This window comes from Monodelphis domestica, chromosome 1, assembly GCF_027887165.1.
Source record: "Monodelphis domestica isolate mMonDom1 chromosome 1, mMonDom1.pri, whole genome shotgun sequence".
Lineage (NCBI taxonomy): Eukaryota > Metazoa > Chordata > Mammalia > Didelphimorphia > Didelphidae > Monodelphis > Monodelphis domestica.
This window is the reverse complement of record NC_077227.1, coordinates 303,062,815-303,085,553: the sequence shown is the minus strand read 5'-3', so window position 1 is coordinate 303,085,553 and position 22,739 is coordinate 303,062,815. Positions and strand designations below refer to the sequence as shown.

The window sequence follows — 22,739 nt, the reverse complement described above, 5'->3', positions numbered from 1 at the left end:
CACCAGAATGGAATAAGAGATAGTACTGATACAGTGAGAAGAAAATAGTGACACAGGAAAAGTTTTCCAAAATGTCCTTCATTCATTCATTCTTCTCATGGGGATTCAACAAGAAGAGTATGAAGTTGGAGGAGCAGAAATACAGAAGCCTGACATATCTTTGATCCCTGCCCCACCTTTGTCTTGGAAGGTATCACAATATAACTTTGTTTCTATTAGAACTAACACTATAACCAGGGCAATATTTTGCACAACAAAACTTTTAATACCTTACCTGCCAGTACATTCTATATCAGGGATAACTAATAAAGAAAAAGATAGTTCATAGGTAGGTCTCTAGATATAAATATCTTCCATCATCTTTCTCTTTAGCACCACTACAAACTAGTTATGGCCCAGATAAAAAGATGTTCATTTTTAAAAGGAAACTCAGATTGGAGACAGTGGTGAACTTAACATGCTATTAGCTCTTTTGGAACTTGGAAAGGAACTTAATGGATATGTTGCCATGAAGAATTTCCAAGCAACACTGCTCTTGAAAACAAGTATTTTCTTTATCTAAAGCTATCAATGATCAATAATGATATGTCATCTCTAAGTCCAAATTAAAATCAAATATAATGTATACATTTGGTACCTTTCTTGTGAATATAAACTGCTACAAAATGCCGTTAAGTATTATGAATAGGCTTTCTTAAAGAAAAATTGACTATCTTAACCTCAGAAAAAGATGAATGAATTAGTGCACAAATATCACTCTTTTGAGGAATACAAAGCTCCTCACATACCATATGTGTGAGGTTTATAGAGCAGGCATTTTTACAGTTTTGTAGATGGAGAAAATAAGGAATTAATGATTTACCTAGCAAGGTCACTGAGTGAAACTGAGAGCAGATCTGGTACTAGAATGGACTATTCTCAACTTCTCATATAATGCTTTGTCACAGAATAGCTTCCCAGATTGTGCTCTATTAACTACCTTCTTTAGGTTGCAGGGAGATAGTGAAATGATAAGCTTCATTTGGTTCAAAAAGTTATTTTACCTTATTTCAGGTCAGGGTATGTCACTTGGAGGACTTAAGATTTTTCAGATATAAAAACAAATAGGATGATATCTATACCTTTTTAATCCTAGGATTACTATTGTGAAACTTGTTCTCAACTTTTCAGACAGCTAATATTTTTTCTTTTTCCCAATTTGCCTTCTCTCCAAATCCAAATTCAGGCTTGTAGAGCTCACCAGCTTTAAGTATAGATTGGGCAAAGCCCCTCACATAGAGTGTTAGTAAAACTAATTTCCACCGACCCTGGTTATGGACGTCGTTCTTACTATCGATCTCCGCTGTTTCTTTGGTTTCCCCACATCATACTCATCATCGTCCAAATCCTACAGAAATACAAAAGCCAATCATATAAAAATACTTGTTTTATTCAAAGTCTTCGTCATAAAAACTATTATACAGAAGAAATTGTAATCTATGCTACTATGTAGCAGAAATCCAATGCAAATTTTGAGTTTCAAACTTTCTAAATTAGTAGGAATATTATCAAAGCACTCAGAGATCATTCATCTCTTTAAAGAAAACCATAAGGAGTCTGTACACAAGATTTATCAGTCAGCAAGGCAAAAGACAAATTAAATATCAAGGGAAAATGTAGTAGAGTAGAAAAAAGCAATGACTAAAGTCAGTGGATCTGGGTTAAAATATTGCCATTGATTCCTAACTACCTGTGTGACCTTTGGCAAATCAGTTAACTCTTTTGGAACTCAGTTTTCTCATTCATAAAATGAGAGAACTGGATTAAATGGCCTTTGAAAATCTTACTAGATATAAATATATGCTCCTCAGATAATCAGTTTAAAACAATTTGTTATCTTAAGAAAGTCTCAACTCTGTTTATTGTGCACAAAAGGAAGTATTTTCAAAGAACTATGTCAGTTTAACGCTATTTAAGGGGCATGTCACTTCAAAGCTATCTAAAGATGTAGATTATTGACAAGACAAATGGAAAATATATGGAATTAAAATCTTTGGTGGAAGGTAAGTTTGTGGAAGATAATCTTTTGTAGACAATTGTCTAATTCATATGAGTTGTTGGAATTGAAAAAAAAACTCTGTTTCCTGGTTTTCTAGCTTCCAGTGATAAGCCTCTCTAAAACTGGCTGGACTGCTTTTCAGAAGGCAGAGAGAGAGTTAGGACCCACAGTGTCCAGCTCAGTCTGATAAGTCACAATTTGGGTCACCCTGCTCTAGACTTTAATATCCGGAGATCTTCTCTATTAAATTCCAAGACATCAAAAGAAAACTTTAGTTCAGTAGATATTATTTATTAGTATAGAAATATTAATACTATAAAAATCAGTTTTAGAATTTATGAAGAAAGATGAGATTTTACTTTAAAAACCAATAAATGGTTACAGAGGGGGGATATAGTATTCTTTATTTTGTCTTATGTACTACTACTGTTACTCCTATTACCTTTTTAAAAAATCTTAATTATTTATTTTTAAACACTTACCTTCCGTCTTGGAATCAATATTGTATATTGGTTCCAAGGAAGAGTGGTAAGGGCTAGGCAATGGGGGTCAAGTGACTTGCCCAGGGTCACACAGCTGGGAAGTGTATGAGGCCAGATTTGAACCAGGACTCTAGGCCTGGCTCTCAACCCACTGATCTACCCAGCTGCCCCCACTCCTTTTGCCTTTTATCCAAGGATATCAAGGTCAAAACATTTATTTTCACTGAATTTATCCAAACATTTATTTTCACTGAATCTCTATGATCACTTAAAAAACGAAGATTTTGTGAAAATAAGGAGGCTAAATAAGTGAATAATGAATTACTAGGATTTCATAATTAACCCAGTGGTAGAATCATGGTTAGAATCTAATTCATTCTCTTAAAATGATAACCTTGTTAGAGTCTCATTTTTCTCCCTCATTAGGGCCCCTCAGGTGGAAAACGGGGTAAAGGTTCCCAGAATTTTGGGAATACTTGAGAGGAAGACTAAAAAAAGAAAGATCTTAAGTAGTCAAGATTCCTAAGTATATATGTGAAAACTAATACAAAATATAATTTGATATTTCAAAACAAATAATAATAATGATGATGATGATGATGGAAGTTGACATTTATAAATCACTTTATAATTTAGGAAGCACTTCATAAGATAATTCATTTGATAGATACTACAGGAAATAGCATTATGACATGATCTTATCCATAGATTTGTGGCTATTTTTTATTATTTGTTTTTCAGCACTGTTGCTATTAAATAATTTCATAGGATGGAATGACTTTTCTGACACTAATCTTTTCCATATTACAATATAACCTCTGGCACATTATAGGCTCAAGTACCTGTCCCTGGACAGCGTCATCACTGGCTTCCTGCTCTGAAGAAAAACTCTCATATTCTTCTTCAGAATAGTTATCTGTGAATCAAAAAAGAAAACAATTAATACCTAAGAGTCTTCTTCAATTAGACACATTATTTCTCACATGTGTAGAAATTTTAAAGCTAACTTTCTAAAAGTTGTCAACATAACAAAGATTGGTATCTTTCTTCTAAAATTTGTTATTTTGTCAGCACTTCAATTAACCTATCAACAAATCTTTACTGAGTGTATTATATATAGCCAGCACAGCTTGGAAAAGAGAAAAAAAAAATTGAAAAGGAAAAAGTTTCTACCCTGATAAGACTATATTTTATTTGGGCCATATGATGAGCATATGTGAAACACTTTGAAAATAGCATAAGAATATGTAACATAAATTTCTTATTCTGATGCCTCATTAAGGCAAAATGGTGAATATGGGACCAGAGAATAATAAAAATTACATTTTTAGTTTATAAATATTAATTTACTATTAATAAGCATTGGTACTCTAAATATGACTTTCTCTTATTCACAAATAATGAGGAGATATATACAGTAGTAGGAACTGAAACATATGCTTCTTGCTATACATGAAATCAAAGACTTAAAAGAATTTAAACAAAATGGAAGGATGGCTCTCCCTAGCAATCCATAGAACAGTAAAGAATTTGATGTCATTTTATGAACCACCTAGTTATTTTGCCTTATATTTATGTTTTGAAGATAAGCAAATAAACCAAGAAAGATTATTGAACAAGATATAAAGACTGATTACTGAATAACATTTGCTGCAAAGGATGAACATAGAAATTCTCTAACAGTAACAAAAATACTTCACAAGAGTCTACAAGTCAAGTGAGTATACTGATACTTGTTGATATCAATGAAAAGTGAGAAAAGGAGAGGATGGTGAAATAGATGTTTGAATATATGATTCAGTATTAAGAAATGAGTTTGTTAAAAGCTAGTAGATTACTGTTAAGTTCCTCATCTATATATAATACCTTTTTGGAAAGAAGAGTCAGAAGGTACTGAAAGTGGCAAATATTAAATTGGAATTCTCAAGGCTCTATGTAACTCCCTGTTATAAGTTGCAGAGAAGGTGATGACCTACATTGATTTTATTTAACCCTTATATTATGCCCAAGAAGTGATACTAAGTATTGCTTCGAAGGCAGAAAAATAGTAAAGACTAGGCAATTGGGGATAAGTAACTTACCCAAGGTCACAAAGCTTTAAAAAGTACCTGAGGCTATATTTAAAACCAGAATCTCTTGTGGTGGCAAAAATTTGGAAACTATGGAGATGTCCAGGAAATGATCAAGCAGATGCTGCTGCAAAGCTAGCAGCCATAGAAGGGCCTGAATTAATTTTAACATTAACAACAACTGATAACTTAAATTTATCAGTTTCCTATAATGAAAAGGAAGTGGAAAAATGGAGGCAAAAATTCAAAGCAAAACAGATTAATGGAGTATGGGTGTCATCTGAAGGAAAACCCCTGCTCCCTAGAAGTTTCTATCACCAAATTTGCCCATCTATTCAGAAAATGGTCATTTTGGTAGCCAGGGCATTGTGGACTCTGTTAAAAGAGTATGGATAGCCCCTGGTATAACTACTATAGCCTCTAAAGTGTGTTCAGCCTGCTCTACCTACCAAGCATATAACCAACACGCCTTCCGTGGCAAAGCCTTTAGTGTACGCCCTCTGGCTTAAACACCTTTTGAACAACTACAGATAGATTTCATAACAATGCTAAAGGCTGGACATTATAAATTTTGTCTAGTCATAGTAGATCAACTGACCAGATGGCTGGAAGCATTTCCTGCGACCTGAGCCAAGCAGATTTTGTTGCTAAGATACTTTTAAAAGGAATTATTCCTCGCTTTGGCCGGCCAGCATGTATTTATTCAGACAGAGGAAGTCATTTTACTGATTCTGTCATAAGTCAGATATATTCTTGCTCAGGCCAAGTTGAGAGGATAAACAAAGACCTTAAAACTCTGATTGGAAAACTATGCACTGAGACCCATTTAAAATGTCCAGAAATTCTCCCTCTGGCCCTATTTTATCTTAGAAGTAGGCCTAGAGGAAACCTACACATCTTGCCGTTTGAGATGCTTTTTGGACATCTGCCTATACAGGCTAAACCTTTTTCCCCTGCATATATTTCACTATTTGGGGGAGTTACTACTATTGCTTCCTATTTACAGGAATTAAAGCACAAACTCTGTGAAGTTCATGAATCTGGAGCTGCAGTATAAGCCAGACCACTAGACTTTTCTCTTCGTGACCTGAACCCAGGAGACAAAGTGTATATTAAGAATTTCAAGCGTACTGGTGCAACTCAGTCTTCGTGGGAAGGACCATTCCAAATATTATTAACTACTCCAACATCTATAAAGCTTGGAGAGAAGGACTCTTAGATTCATTGCTCACATGTGAAGAAAGCATCTTCTTTTGAGACTGATTGACTGTATCCTATAATATGCATTGAAATAGCTAAATCCCATCCTTCAAAGAATGGTCTGAACAGGGTGAAGTAGTTTTTAAATTCACACTCTGACGTATCACCTCACACCTAGCAGATTGGCTAACATGACAGCAAAGGAAAATAATAAATGATGGAGGGGATGTGGCAAAGTTGGCACATTAATGTATTGCCGGTGGAGTTGGGAATTGATTCAACCATTCTGGAGGGCAATTTGGAACTATGCCCAAAGGGCGATAAAAGACTGTCTGCCCTTTGATCCAGCCATAGCACTGCTGGGTTTGTACCTCAAAGAGATAATAAGGAAAAAGATATATACAAAAATATTCATAGCTGCGCTCTTTGTGGTGGCCAAAAATTGGAAAATGAGGGGATGCCCTTCAATTGGGGAATGGCTGAACAAATTGTGGTATATGTTGCTGATGGAATAGTATTGTGCTCAAGGGAATAAATAATAAATTGGAGGAATTCCATGGGTACTGGAACAACCTCCAGGCAGTGATGCAGAGTGAGAGGAGCAGAACCAGGAAAACATTGTACACAGAGATTGATACACTGTGGTACAATCAAATGTAATGGACTTCTCCATTAGTGGTAATGCAGTGAGCCTGAACAACTTCAAGGAATCTACGAGAAAAACCAGTATCCACATCTACAGGAAACTCTGCAGGAATTAAAACACTGAAGAAAAACAACTGCTTGAATACATGGGTCGAAGGTACATGGTTGTGGATGTTCTAAATGAATAACCTAGTGAAAACAAGATCGAAATGGGTTCTGACCAAGGACACAAGTAATACCCAATGAAATTGTGAGTTGCCTTCGGAAAGAGTGGGTGGAAGGGAGGGAGGGAAATAATGTGATTATTGTAAGCGAGGAATAATGTTCGAAATTGACTAAATATACTTATTCAAATGGAAAAAAAATAATTTGCATTTCTTTAATCAATAGTGATTTAGAGCATTTTTTTCATGACTGCAGATAGCTTGGATTACTTCAACTGAAAACTGCTTGTTCATATCTTTTGACTAATTGCCATTTAGGGAATGACTTTTATTCTTATACCTATGGTTCATTTCTCTAGGTATGTGAGAAATGAGACCATTATTAGATAAACTTGTAAACTTTTTTCACAGTTATGATTATTATGTATTTCCCTCTATCCTATTTTAAAACTTATTTATCCCACTTTCTCTCCTTTCAACCTGTTCATCCTCAAAATTATTTTGCCTCTAACCACTACCTCCCCCAATCTGCCTTCCCTGCTATTATCCCCTCTACTTCTCCTATTCCCTTGCATCCTACTTCCCTCTAGGGCAATGTTGACAAACATTTTCAAAATTACATGCCCAAACTACACTTTCAAACTGCCTGTGAGTCTCCTGCTACCCCAGAGATCAGAGGGAGGAAGTCATTCATCTGCTGGGCACAGGAGTGGGGCATGTGAAAAATGTCTTTGGGTGCTGTGGAGAGGAGTATTGGAGTAGTTCCCTCTGACACGCCTAGGCACTGATGCCACGGCTTTACCAACATAGCTCTAGGATAAGATAAATTTCTATATCCTACTGAGTATATATGTTATTCATGTTGTGAACTAATTCTAATGACTGTAAGGTACAAGCACTCCCTTCATCACCTTTGTGTACTCCAATGTAAAAGCTCTTTCATACTACTTTTATGTGAGATAATTTACCCCATTCTACCTCTCCCTTCCCCCTTCTCCCAGTGAACTCTCTCACCCCTTCATTTTATTTTTTTAGATATCTCATCATAATCAACTCACATTCTTGTGCTGTTTACGCATAAAACAATTGCTTTAATAATGATCAAGTTCTTAGGAGTTACAAGTGTCAATTTACTTATTGAAAACCTTATGACTTCTCTTTTCAATTTATCATTTTTATGTTCCCATTGTCTCTTACCTCTGAAAGTCAAATTTTTTATTTAGCTCTGATCTTTTCATCATCATCCTCCATCTTATTGAAAATTCATTTTTCCCCCTGAAGGATTATACTCAGTTTTGCAGGGTAGGATATTCTCGGTCATAATCCTATCTCTTTTGTCCTTCAGAATATTATATTTCAGTCCCTCTGATATTTTAATATATAAACTGCTAATCTGGTCTTATCCTGTGAATTCACAATATTTTAATCATTTCTGGCTGCTTACAATATTTTCTTCTTGATCTGGGGGTTTTGGAATTTGGCTATAATATTCCTGAGAGTTTTTTTTTTGGGGGGGGGATCTCTTTCAGGAGATGATCAGTGGATTCTTCTAATTTCTATTTTACTCTCTGCTTCTACAATATCAGAGCAGTTTTCAATCTCTTGAAAGATGATGTGTAAGTTCTTTTTTGGATCAAGATTTCAGAAACACTAATAATTATTAAATTATCTCTCGTGGATCTATTTTCTAGGTCAATTCTTTTTTCCAATTATCTCTCTTACATTTTCTCCTATTTAAAAAATTCTTTTGATTTTGTTTGGATCTTGATGTGTCATGGATTCATTAGCTTCTACTTGCCCAATTATAATTTTTAAGAAATTATCTTCTCCAGTGAGTTTTTATACCTCCTTTCCCATATGATCAATTCTACTTTTTAAAGAGTTCTTTTCTATAGGAATTTTTTCTTTTTGGTATCTCTTTCTGTTTGGTCAATTCTGCCTTTTAAAGACTTCTTTTCAGGGGATTTTTGTGCTTCTTTTACCATTATTTTATCCATCCTCTTCTTAAGGTATTATTTTCTTCAGTTTTTTTTTCTTTTTCCAAGCTATTGATCTTTTTTTCATGATTTACATGCATTATTTTCATTTATTTTTCCTTCATCTCTCTTAATTGATTTTTAAAAGTCTTTTAAAACTCTGCTAGGAATTCTTATTGTGCCTAAGACCGATGGAACTTTTTAAACTTTGTTGTCTACTGAGGTTTTTTTTTTTTAATCTTCCCTATCTCCACAATAATTTTTCTATGGTGAATTTCTTTTTTGTTGTTTGCTTATTTTCCTGTACTCTTCCTGAACTTTTAATTTTAAAGGCTGTTAAAAGTTGGGCTCTACTCGAAGGTGCAAGGGGCAGCTTAGGTTTTTATGCAACTGCTTTCAGAGCTACTTTTCGGTATCTATAAGTTTTCAGTTCTTCCAAGGTGGTATGATCTAAGGAGAAGTGTCTTTAGCACTCTCTTGGTCTCTACTCTAGTTTATGAGTGGTCACAAACACTTTTTTCTTCCCTGGAACTGTGACCAGAGTCTCACCTCCCCTGTAGCTGTAAGCTAATATGTATTACTACTACTACTTGCTCTAAGACTGTGATCTAGGACTGCAATCTGAATTTGAGTATGAGCAATGCAACCTGCATCTAGTACCAGCAAAGAGACCCCCCATAATCACCTTCTGACACCCTTATTATCTGTGGGCTAAAACTTTAGAAGCCATTGCTGCGGATTGATGCTGATGTCTCAATCTGTGCTTCACTCAAAGCCCAGGGTGAGCAGATCTTTCCTGACAACTTTCAAAATTGTCTTGGGACAAAAAATATTTTACTCTGTTCCTCTATATGTTTTGCTGATCCAGAATTAATTCTGAGTTATTAAAGTTGTTTGGAAGGGAATTTGGGACAGATCAGGGGGATTCTTGCTGTTTCTCTGCCATCTTGGCTCCCTGTTCCCCTCCCTAGTTCTTCTACTAGTCCTCTTGGATGAAGAGGTTGTCTTTCTTGCCATACCAACCCTGGTAATATACCCTCCTAACTTCTTCCTTCTTCATACTTATAAACATGCTCATATCTCTACTACCCTTAAAATAAAATAAAAAAGCAATGTCTTAGAGCCAATATTAAATTCAGACCTTTCCTCTCTCATTTCCCCCAACATCTATACAGTTATTAAGTTGTATCAATCAATTCTCCCCTCACAACATTTCTAGTATTTCTTTATCTTACAATTCTTGGATGAACTATTGCAATAACTTCATCATCATCAATCTGTACTACTGCCTTTAGTTTTTATACCATTTACATTTCCCATATATCCTATCTCTTAAAAAATGTCTCAGATAACAAATTTTTAAAAGGAGAGAGGGGAAGGAAAGCTAAGTAACACAGTGGATAGAGCATTAGATCTGAAATAAGAAAGATCCAAGTTCAAATCTGGACTCAGACAATTAGTATCTGTACTATTCTGGGCAAAATGCTTTACCTCTGCTTGTCTCAGTTTCCTCATCAGTTAAATGGAGATATACTTCCTAGGATTGTTGTGAGGATCAAATGAGATAATGCTGTAAAGTGCTGAGTTCACTGCCTGGAACACAATAAATGCTATGTACATTTTAGCTATTATTTTTATTATTAGTAAACAAATCAAGTCTACCATACAAAGTAGTACTTTGAACTATCTCTGCAAAAAAAAAAATTAAAAGAGGGCATTCTCATATCTTTCCATTGGGACCATACTTTATTATTATAATCATGAAATTTTTTTTGTTTTGCTATTGTTCTTTCAACTTATATTGTTGTAATCACTGTACATATTTTTTTTCTGGTTCTACTAGCATTAATTTGTAACATTTCATGTCTCCCCCATTTCTTCATTTCTTAATGCATAATAATTTTTATTACATTCATATACCATAGAACAATCTATTAATTTGTCTACCTTCTTCCAAATTCTCTCTCAAATCCATCCTTTACAGAGCTACCAAAAAAATTCTTCATAAGCACAGGTCTGATCATATTACTGCTCTCCTGGAAAAGAATCATCATTAACTTCAAATTGGTTCTGGGATAGAAAACAAACTTCTTACACTGATATTTAAAGCCTTTAAGTATTTGGCTACAGATTAATATTTCAAATTTACTTGACATAACCCCACTTCAACTACTCATATGTTCTTACTTACTGAACATAGCATTTGATTTTTCAATTTCAGTATTGTACTGATTCCTTCCCAACTGCTTATAATATATATATATATATATATATATATATATATATATATATACTGATCGTCCTCCTTCATCCTTTAAAAAAAAAACCCTGTTGATCAGATGGCTATTATAATTTATTTATTTTCCAATTATGGCCAAACTCCTTGAGGAAGCAATGTATATTTGGTATATCCACTTTCTCTTCTCTCACTTTTTTCTGAAGTTACAGTAATGTGGACCCTAACCTATTACCAATGGTTTCCAAGTCAACATTACCAATAACCACTCAATTGCCAGACCTAATGAACTTTTCCCAAACTTCATCTTCCTTCACTGTAGCATCTAACAGTGTAAATCACCTCCTTCCAGATAACTCTCTCCATTCTAGGTTTTCATGAAACTTTTCTTCGGGGTCTCCTCTGTGAATTTCAAAACTACTCCACCCTCTTAAGAACATTCTTTAGAAGATCGAATTTAGCCATTTCCTGATCAATAACAATAGAGATACTTGGAATAACAGAATCAGGTCTTGGAAACTACATTCTCCATCCTACTCAGTGTAACAAGATTAGGAAGGGCTGCAGCAAACTCAAGATTTACTTATTTGAGAATATGGCTTTCAACAGACATGTGCAAAAAAAGGACAGACCTCTAGGCAGTCCTAGGTCAAGCTAGACCCACCATTGGCACATGTGAGACACAGGAAGTGAGGTAGAGAACAGCCTCTGGAGTTCTAGGGACTTCCTGGGAGGAGGGCTAGAGTTCAGTTCGAGGCTGGTTCTGGAGGTTGGAGGAGTCCCACAGATTGGTGATGTGAGTGATAAGGATTGATCCCTTTCCCTGCCTTGGCTATCCAAGCCCGCTTTGGCTTGGCCTGAGCCAGAGTGGGTCTGAGTTAAACTTCTTTTCTTTTCTTTTCTTTTCTTTTCTTTTCTTTTCTTTTCTTTTTTCTTTTCTTTTCTTTTCTTTTCTTTTCTTTTCTTTTCTTTTCCTCTCTCTCTCTCTCTCTCTCTCTCTCTCTCTCTCTCTCTCTCTCTCTCTCTCTCTCTCTCTCTCTCTCTCTCTCTCTCTCTCTCTCTCTCTCTCTCTCTCTCTCTCTCTCTCTCTCTCTCTCTCTCTCCCCTTCTCCCTCTAATACTTTCTTCCTCCTGTTGTAATTAAAACACCATAAAAAAATTGGCAGCTAACTTGAGTGTTTCATTTAGGAATTACATAAGTGAATTCCTTGGCGACCTTAAATTAATATATATTAGTCTTTTAAGGTGATTTCAATATCACCGTTTGGTGACCACTAAGGTTTAACGAGTACCATCAATAAATCCTGAATTTTCTTGCCTTTTACTCTACTTTCTCCTCACTCAGTCAGTCCTGTTTAACAACTAACTGGGCTTAAAGACACAGCTGCTAGAACAGGTGAGTATAAAACAATTCTCTCTTCTCTTTTCTCCTTAAGTTAAATTGGAATCAGCAGGTTTTTTTTCCCTTTTAATCTTAAGGGGCAGCTAGGTGGCTCAGTGCATTGAGACCCAGGACTAGAGACAGAAGGTCCTCAGTTCAAATCTGCCCTCACATACTTCCCAGCTGTGTGATTCTGATAGCTAGATAGATAGCTAAATATAGTTAGCTGACCCTCATTGATTAGCAGTGAGGAAACTCTGGAAAACTGAGCCGTTGCTTCGATCTCTTGCAACAACAACAACAACAACAAAAAAACAGATAGACCACCAGAGTACAAAGCCCATTTTCCTGCTTTCTGGCCTCTCTCCTTAAATTAGATAGAACACAGCTGTTTCAAATCTTAGCAACAGGGCCCTAAGGTCCTGGCTGGGAGAGCTGTTTCTAAATCTCCTTTCCCTTAGGGAACAACTGCCTAGATTAGGAGTGGAAAAAACCTGTAGGAACTTTTGGCTTTGTTCTGCCCACCACATGTTTTGTGAAGACTGTTAGAAAAATAATTACTATACACACACACACACACACACACACACACACACACACACATATATATATGTATATATAAATGAATAATACATTCTTTGACATTTATACGGCTGTTGAAGAATTAGGGACATTGAGGAATACAGCATACCTCCAATTTTTTATATTAATAGGTAATGTCATTTTTGTACTCCTCAGCACTGTGTTTAGAGATGCTAACAAAAAAATTAATTGAACCTGAAATTCAGAAAAACACTCAAAAAACTGAAGACATAAAAAAGATGCAAGAGAACATGCAAGCCCAGTTTGAAAACTTAAAATGTTTCTTACAGGATCAATTGGCAAACATCCACCCGACCAGAAACAGACCTGTTTCAGAACCTTTGAATGAAGAAATTTCCTTCCCAGAAACAGAGATGGAAAACACCTTCCCTATAGCTCAGTTAACAGACTGCTTCTCTCATGTAGTGCAAATTTTGACTAAATTTAATCCCCAAAACCCTTCCCCTGCAATCCCAGTTTCTCATGTTCCCTCTCTTACAGAAAACCAAATTCCAGCCCACAGGAGATCTTGTCCTCCTAGAGAAACCTGACCTAGTCAAACTGACCCACAGGTACAAAATTCAACTAGAGGCCTGTTTCCTCTAAGAGAAATACCTGAAATAGGACAGAATGGGGATGTGGTGACTTTAAGACACAGGATACCATTTACTCCCAAAGAAATAAATGAATTTACATGAAATATCCCCACAAATGAACAAGATCCCTTTCTAGTAACAAAAAATGATGGGAGACATATTTTTTCAATATAATCCGTCTTACAAGGGCATTGAGAAATTGCTACAGGCTTTTTTAACTGAACGTGAGAAAAATAAAATAATTGCTCATGTCAACAAAACCCAGGGTATAATGCAGCACATTGGCCATCTCAGGATCCCGAATGGGACTATAACAACCCTGAGGATTATCTCCAACTCTACCATTGTAGAGAGGCCATCCTTATAACAATGAAGGAATGTGCAGACAGTACAGATAATTGGATGGAACTTGAAAAAATTAAGCAAAAGCAGGAAGAAACACCCTCCAGATTCATGGATAGAATAATCGAGTTTGGGGACAGATAACTGGATTGGGATCTAACTAATGAGAATAGCTTAAGACAAGTTAGAAGGATCTTGGTCAATAACTCTTGCAAAGAGATTAAGAATTATTTTAGAACATATTATCCAAGATGGTCAGAGATGGATCTTGAATTGCGAAAAACAGCTATATATGTTTTAAAGGGAAACAAAGAAAAGGAGGAAGAAAATAATGCCATGGAGGAAATTAAGAAAGAAATGAGATGTTTAAAAGATAAGATAGCTAAATTAGAAAGTGGGCATGATAACGAGCCAATGACCCCTCTCCAGAAATCTAATTATCAATCCATTACCTGCCACTTCTGTGGAAAGAAGGGCCATAATATGGTAGAGTGTAGAGCTTTTCTCAAGATTATAGGAAGGAATACGAAGTTTAATAACAACTGCAGAAGTGATAATTATAGAAATAAATATAATTATGACAATGTAAACCACAACTTTAGGAATGATGACTATACGAATAGATATTGGCAAAATGATAACTCAAATCAAATAACTCCACAACAATATATAAAAAATGGTGCTCGTCCAAAAAATACTCGAGTTGCTAATGCCCCTTAGGGGGCTATTGCTTTCAGGGGGGTGCCCAAGTAACTTCGCAAATACAAGGAAGGTGTCCGGGGGGGGGAGCTGGGGCACAGGGTCAGAGGATACAACCTTTGATTTTCCGGACCCTGATGTCTTACTACCCGTTGTCCCTATCCACTACCCCCCCCATACTAATGAACCCCATGTTACTTTAAAGGTGGGTAACACCTATTATGATTGTCTATTAAACACTGGAGGTTCATGGTCTGTATTAAAGAGAACACTTGATTTACAATGTTATTCTGTTGGCTCAGAGAATGTAATGGGAGTATGAGGAATACCCCAAAGAGTTAAAAGACTTTCCCCTAGAATGGGGTCTGTAGGACCCATAGAGGTATAACATCCCTTCCTTTTGATGCCTGATTCCTCTTTAAATTTGCTGGGGAGGGACCTTCTATGCACACTCAGAGCCACAATAACTTGCTTCCCAGATGGTTCCTTATCATTTGAAGTACTGGAGGAATCTTTCAATTTACTCCCTGTAATTCTCTCAGAGAGCCAGGAGGAAAAAGAGCATTCCACCTTTGCAATACCTCAAGATATACTGAAGTCTCTTTGGGCCACATCTTCTTCTGATATAGACTTACTTAAGTTGCCTGTTCCTGTGCAGATAAAAACTAAATCTAGCCCACATCCTTCCATTCCTCAGTATCCCCTCTCAAAAGAGGCAATTGAGGGAATTACCACAGTAGTTAACTCATTAATTGAACAGGGAATTATAATCCCCTGTAAATCTGAATACAACACATACATCCTGCCCATTAAAAAACCAAAAAGAGGGCCTGATGGCAAATACCTCTATAGATTCGTGCAGAAATTGAGGGCTGTGAACAATCACGTTATAAAGAGACACTCCGTAGAGTTTCCAATATCAATACTATTACTTCTTCTTTTCCTAGCACAGCTACATACTTTATAGTAGTAGACTTGTGCTCAGTCTTCCTTTCCATACCCATACATGAGAACTCCAGGCATATCTCTCCTTTTACCTGGCAGGGCCGTAAATACTTCTGGAGTCGTTTGCAACAAGGTTTCATAGACAGACCAAGCTTATTAGCGCAAATTTTGAGCCAAGATACAGATAATACAAAATTTAAAAACATCAAATTAATCAAGTACGTAGATGATCTACTCTTGGCTTCAACAGATGCGGAAACATGTCAGGAAGACCGCAAACACCTTCTTTTGGAATTAAACAAAAGAGGGCATGAGATCTTGAAGGATAAGATTCAGTGGTGTCTGCCTAAAGTAGAATATTTGGAGTTCATCCCGACTGCAGGTGCCTACTTTATTTCTCTCAAACTAATTGAGAATATTCAAAATTTAAGTGCTCCTAACCACTAAGAAACAGTAGAGAGCAATTTTAGGAGCAACAGGGTTTTGTAGACAATGGATTCCTTGCTATGGGGAAATTACAAAACCCCTTACACCACTAATAAGGGATTCGGTCCCTGAATCCATCAAATTAGAATCAGAACACCTGTCAGCTCTATCAGATGTAAAAAAGGCTATCCTGTCTACCCCCTCTCTAAGCATCCCAGATTACAACAAGCCATTTACTTTGTATGTACATGAGCGAAGAGGAGTAGCTTCAGGTGTTTCAACTCAGACTTTAGGACCTTCTCAGCACCCAATTGCTTATTATTCTGCCCAACTGGACCCAGTAGCATCAGGAGCACCACCATGTCTTAGAGGAGTAACTGTTACAGCCTTACTAGTGACAAAATCTGTTGATCTAATATTGGGATACCCATTAACAATTATGTGCTCACATGAGGTAGAAGCATTGTTGCTAAGATATAGAACACAGGCATTTTCTGATCAGCGAATTACAACGAATGAAATAACCTTGTTAAAAAATGAAAACATTACCTTGAAGAGCTGTTCAACTCTTAACCCTGCCACCTTGCTTCCAGATTTACCAACTTCAGGAGAACCATTACATAGTTGTAAAACACTAGTGTCCATGGCAGAAAAGCCTCGAGATGATTTCTTGGACACTCCCTTTAACAAATCAGATCTGGTCATATTTAGTGATTGTTCTTCTTTTATGAGAGATGGCATAGGCTACATTGGAGCTGCTGTAGTCACAGAATTTGCCACTGAGTGGTCAGCTTTGCTGCCCTCTAATATTAGCTCTCAAGGGGCAGAACACATAGCTCTCAAACACACCTGTATAATTGCCAAGCATAAAAAGGTAACAATTTATATGGAATCTAGATATGGTTTTGGCATTTGTCACTTAGTCGGGATGCTATGCCTCCAGAGAGGATATTTAACTTCAGCTGGAAAATCCATAACTAATGCAGAAATTATTAATGAAGTTCCTTCTGCTCTCAAACTGCCTGAAGCCCTAGCTGAACTTCATTGCTCTGCCCATACAGGTGGCTCTGACCCTGTCTCTATGGGAAATGACCAAGCAGATATGGTTGCAGAGCTGGCAGCCATAGAAGGACCTGGATTAATTTCAACATTAACAGCCACTGATGATTTAAAGTTATCACTTTCCTATAATGAAAAGGAAGTGGAAAAATGTTAAAAAAAATTTAAAGCAAAACATATTAATGGAGTATGGGTGTCGTCTGAAGGGAAACCCCTGCTCCCTAGAATTTTCTATCACCAAATTTCCCAATCTGTTATAAAAATGGTCACTTTGGTACCCAGGGTATTGTGGACTCTGTTATGAGTGTATGGATAGCCCCCGGTGTAACTACCATAGCTTCTAAAGTGTGTTCAGCCTGCTCTAACTGCCAGGCATATAACCAACATGCCTTTCATGGCAAAGCTTTCAGTGGGTGTCCTCTGGCTTACACACCTTTTGAGTACCTACAGATAGATTTCATAACAATGCCAAAGGCCGAACATTATAAATTTTGTTTAATTATAGTAGATCAAGTGACCAGATGGCCGGAAGCATTTCCTGTGACCCGAGCCACAGCGGCTTTTGTTGCTAAGGTGCTTTTAAAAGAAATTATTCCTCCCTTTGGCCTGCCAGCACATATTGATTCAGATAGAGGAAGTCATTTTACTGATTCTGTTTTAAACCAAATATATTCTTGCTTGGGGATAACTCCCAAATTCCATGTTCCATATCATTCTCAGAGCTCAAGCCAAGTTGAAAGAATGAACAGAGAACTTAAAACTATGACTGGAAAATTATGCATTGAGACACATTAGAAATGGCCTGAAATTCCCCTTTGGCACTATTTTATCTTAGAAGCAGGCCTAGAAGAGACCTACACATCTCGCCATTTGAGATGTTTTTTGGACATCTGCCTATACAGGCTAAACCTTTTTCTCCCGCATATACATCACTATTAGGGGGAGTTACTACTATTGCTTCCTATATACAGGAATTACAGGATAAACTGCATGAACTTCATGAATCTGGAGCTGCAGTACAAGTCGTACCACTAGACTTTTCACTTCATGACCTGAACTCAGGCAACTCAGCCTTCCTGGAAAGGACCATTCCAAATGTTATTAACTACTCCAACATTTATAAAGGTTGAAGAGAAGGACTCTTAGATTCATTGCTCACATGTAAAGGGAGCATCTTCTGTTGAGACTGATTGACTGTATCCTATCACATGCATTGAAGATAATAATCCATTGATAAATGGATGTTGTTTTTCAAAAACACATTAAATTCCTGATTTTTTCTTTTCTTTCCCTTATTTTTTATTATTGCCTTTCTTTTGAATATTTGATTTTCCCCCTTTTCCTCATTTCTTGTACAAAAGATACATACAATTAATTATTTTCTCTCTTTCTGAAGTAATATATGTTTAAATATACATACTTGCTATATTATTAATACATACCCAAACAGTTTTAGACTGTGGGAACCTAACATTTATTGATAAAATGTTATGGGACTGTGATTAATGTTTGTGTCTGATTCCAGGAAATGGGATAAAAACAAGGAGGACAGACTTAACCTAAATAGTGCCAAAACAGCACATAGGAAATACTAATGTGGACTCGAGGTTGCGACACTTGGCATATGTTAAGTCATAGGACTTCCTTGTATCTACACTCTTTATGAAGTACTCATACAAGTACCAAAATTTGACTATCATGCTGGCTCCCTATATCCCTGAGAATGAAAAAAGTCCAACCAGGGAATGAAGCTTCCTTATCAAAATAGAATTCTAGTTCCTTTCCTTCTCATAGTTTAGCATTTTCCTGCAGTCTTAGCTGCAAATAGGTAAGTGAAATATTAACACATTCTGTCCTACAGACTTGTGGGATAGAAATCACTTTAAATTGGACCTGTACAAGGGCACATTATGAATTTATTCTTGATTACTCAACATTTTATATACATAGATTTTGGTATTTTGATTCTGATTTTTAATTTTTTTTCTTCCCTTTCTCCCAAAAGTTTAACTTTCTTCCATAATTTTTGTTTTTTTGTTTCTTTTGCTTTTATTGTTTTTGAATTCTTTTAATAACTGACTCATACACCTCATAACTCAACAATGCCTCCTGAGCTGAACTGGGTGTTTTTTTTAACACCCACTTCAGGGGGGATTGTATTTTAATAAAAATCCAAGATTTTAAAAAGTTATTTTTGTTTGAGAAAGATCTTCAAGGCAGAAGCTTGCTAAATTCTAAATCCAGAGAATTAACTGTTGTAGAAAGATGCCAGAAAACCTATATTACATAAAGATCAAGAATGACCATTGGGGTATGGTTGATTGAACTGAAGGTTGATTGAATTTATTCTGAATGTACACTCATCTGCCAAAGGGGACTGCCCCCTAATTGGTTTTTATCAATGTGCCCAGCAAAACATTGGTTTTGTTGTCTCTCTTTATCTCTCCTATTTTTCCCTTATCTCTAACTATTGTAATTTCATAGCTGGTATGTTTACAAGACCTAATCGACGATACTAGTCTTTCTCGGGGCTCAGGGGGAATTGCGAATTTCAACACTACTCCACCCTATTCAGATCATTCTTTAGAAGATCGAATTTAGCCATTTCCTGATCAATAACAATAGAGATACTTGGAATAACAGAATCAGGTCTTGGAAACTACATTCTCCAGCCTACTCAGTGTAATAAGATTAGGAAGGGCTGCAGCAAACTCAAGATTTAATTATTTGAGAATATGGCCTTCAACAGACATGTGCAAAAAAAGGACAGACCTCTAGGCAGTCCAAGGTCAAGCTAGAGCCACCATTGGCACATGTGAGATGCAGGAAGTGAGGTAGAGAACAGCCTCTGGCGTTCTCGGGACTTCCTGGGGGGAGGGCTACAGTTCAGTTCGAAGCTAGTTCTGGAGGTTGGAGGAGCCCCGTGAACTGCTTTCCTCAGATTGGTGATGTGAGTGATAAGGATTGATCCCTTTCCCTGCCTTGGCTATCCAAGCCCACTTTGGCTCAGCCTGAGCCAGAGTGGGTCTGAGTTAAACTTCTTTCCTTCTCTCCCTTTTCCTTCTCTCTCTCTCTCTTTCCCTCTAATACTTTCGTCCTCCTGTTGTAATTAAAACACCATAAAAAATTTGGCAGCTGACTTGAGTGTTTCATTTAGGAATTACATAAGTGAATTCCTTGGCGACCTTAAATTAATATATATCAGTCTTTTAAAAGAACCACGAGTTAAACTAAAATTTAAAGAATTTTGTCAAGAACACTGCATTGGGACCTATATGAACTTCAGTAACTACATGAATAAAATTCTAAAACACTTTTCACATAAAGATCAAAACAACTGTAGAAATATTAACTGCTCAAAGGTAGGTCAAATCAATATAATAAAAATGACAATTCTACCTAAGTTAGTTTATTTGTCTAGTGCCCTAATAATCAAACTATGAAAAAATTATTTTATAGTGTTAGAAACAATAAAATTCACTTATAAGAACAAAAGTTCACAAATATCAAGGGAGTCAATTAAAAAAATGTGAAGAAAGTGGCCTAGCAACACCAGATTTCAAAGTACAGAATATTACAAAGTGGTAATTATGAAAACAATGGTTAAGAAATAGAGTAATGGATCAGTGGAATAAATTAGGTATATAATACACAATAATAAATGACTATAGTAATTTAGTCTTTGATAAATCCAAAGATCCAGACTTTAGAAACAAGAACTTACTATCTGACACAGTGTTAGGAAAACGGAAAAGTCATTTGACAGAAAGAAAGTTTAGACCAATATCACATACTGTATGTCAAGATAAAATCAAAATGAGCATCTTAAGCAAATTAGGGGGAGAAAAATTCACATGTCAGATCATGAATAAGGGAAGAATTTTACCATGGGAAGTAAAGCAGATAATTTTGAATATTAAATTAAATTTTAATTCAATTAAAAGCTTCACACAAACAAAACTAATCTAGCTTAGAAGGAAAATGGAAACTGGGATAAAATTTTATATCAACACAGAGAAAAGGAGAAAAACTCACCTGTGGATTTGATTTTCTGGCTGGAATGCATTGTGCTGTCGTCATGGTCTATTGGCTGACTAGACAAAGAGAAGATCCATATTTCAGCTACTTTAGCAGTGACTTCTTTGATGTTGCTACAAAGGCTCAGAACCTGGCCCCCTTCAGTTGGGTGCTGCATCACCTGCATTTGGGTAATTCAAATGATTGATTTCAGTACATTTAAACATAAAAACTCAAAATATTTTTAAATGTATCTAAGCATAGTCACTACATCATTCAAGAACATCAGTTTGTGACTTACTTGGCTTTTCTTTCTTAGTGAAAGCAAAGAGTCTAGGAAAACCTCCTGGGCAAAGATCTGGCTTTATTATGAGCAAGGAAATTCCACAGGCCAGTAATCTTCAGACTCCCCAGTTGAAGTCTGAGATACCGCTCTACAAAATATACACTGTTTTATAGTTTCATGTCTGTCCCAATACATCCTTAATTCTGGAAAACTCCAATCCCTCTACAGAACCTGCTGAATCGATCTGATATGAAGAATGGTATAATGCAATATAATCACACACTTATGATTTAATGTTGTAACACATACTTAATGCTATCACACAGGAACTATCCTGGGACTATATTCTAAATTTGTTTTTTTACAAAGACTTCTGCCTGGTTCTATATTCTTACTACAAATCACATAGCTACAGCTTATAATCCTAATATACAGGCTAAATATTTAAAGCATTGATTATTGATTTTCTTATTACATTAGCTATGGAAAAGGATATCCAGTCAATGCCCAATCTGAACTGTAGAAGAAATTCCAGGGTTCAGAGGAAGAAAATCATTCTGACTCATCAGTTGCAACAGAAACATTCAATCACCAGGTTTTCAGATAAATTTCTATCAGATATTTAAGGGTTTTTTTTAACCTTTTTGTTCAATGTTCTAGACTTTCAGTAAGTAAATATGTAAAAATAATATTTATAAAAAAGTATTATCTCTTTTTGTGTTCCTAGGTATGGTCTTTTGGATGATATTAATACATGCCAAAGTACGAGGTAACAGCATTCTACTCTTGACCCTATAAAAACTTGGCATTGCATAAAAGTAATACTAATTTATGTTTTCAAAGTAATACGCATTTATTTAATAGTTCCCTTAAGGAGTATGTTTTGGCATACTTTATTTCATGAAAACTTTTTTATCTTTCATAAGCTTCCTAGAATCTGAATTAGAGGGAATACCAGAGGAGAGCTAATTCAATTTTCTAAACACTATAGCAATTCTCTGTACAGTCATTGACACATAGTTACTCACTAGTTTGAATGCCTTTGATAACAGGGATCTCACTAGCTTAGGAGATACTTCATTTCCCCACTTACATTTATGATAGTAAGAGTTAGCTTATCCCATTTTTCCTAGAGGAATTTACATTTGCATTTTCCTTGCTCACACAGTTTTTACTATTCCAATTCATACTACAGAATACCAAAAAAATTAAGGCATTCATTGGAAATTATACACTTCATGTACTCTAAAACAGCTTTATAGAGATTTTGCTAATACTAAAACAATATTTGGTAATAAATCAAGAGTATATGCCATGTGCCTGTCTTACACTGTCATCTTATCTAAAGAATTTAATATATAATACTCCACTGCAAATTGCCAATTTAAAATCACAGAGGAAGTTTAGGGAATTTCAATCAGTAACCATAGACCTACAAACTTAAGATCAATTTCACAAGAATTTGAAGCATACTGAGGCCACCCTATGGAGCATATACTCAGGCTCCATAGGAACAGGCATACAATTTGGATTCTGATTTGGGACAGGTGCTTCACCTTAGTGGGGTGACACTGCAACTCTTGACTTATCCCATGA

At 36.0% G+C, this 22,739-nt stretch overlaps 1 protein-coding gene across 13 annotated transcripts in view; it reads right to left on the bottom strand.

The window, feature by feature from the left end:
• The window catches only part of PACS2 (phosphofurin acidic cluster sorting protein 2), a 414,540-nt gene that overhangs the window by 197,381 nt on the left and 194,420 nt on the right, over positions 1–22,739 (bottom strand). For 9 of the 13 annotated variants that reach the window (XM_007473322.3, XM_007473321.3, XM_056821236.1 and 6 more), the window contains 3 exons: positions 20,876–21,038; positions 3,363–3,436; positions 1,307–1,387 (listed from right to left, as the gene is read on the bottom strand). In XM_007473322.3, coding sequence (XP_007473384.1) covers positions 1,307–1,387; positions 3,363–3,436; positions 20,876–21,038 — 318 coding nt within the window. The remainder of the gene's footprint in view (positions 1–1,306; positions 1,388–3,362; positions 3,437–20,875; positions 21,039–22,739) is intronic. The other 4 variants (XM_056821215.1, XM_056821245.1, XM_056821204.1 and 1 more) reach the window with 1 other exon arrangement.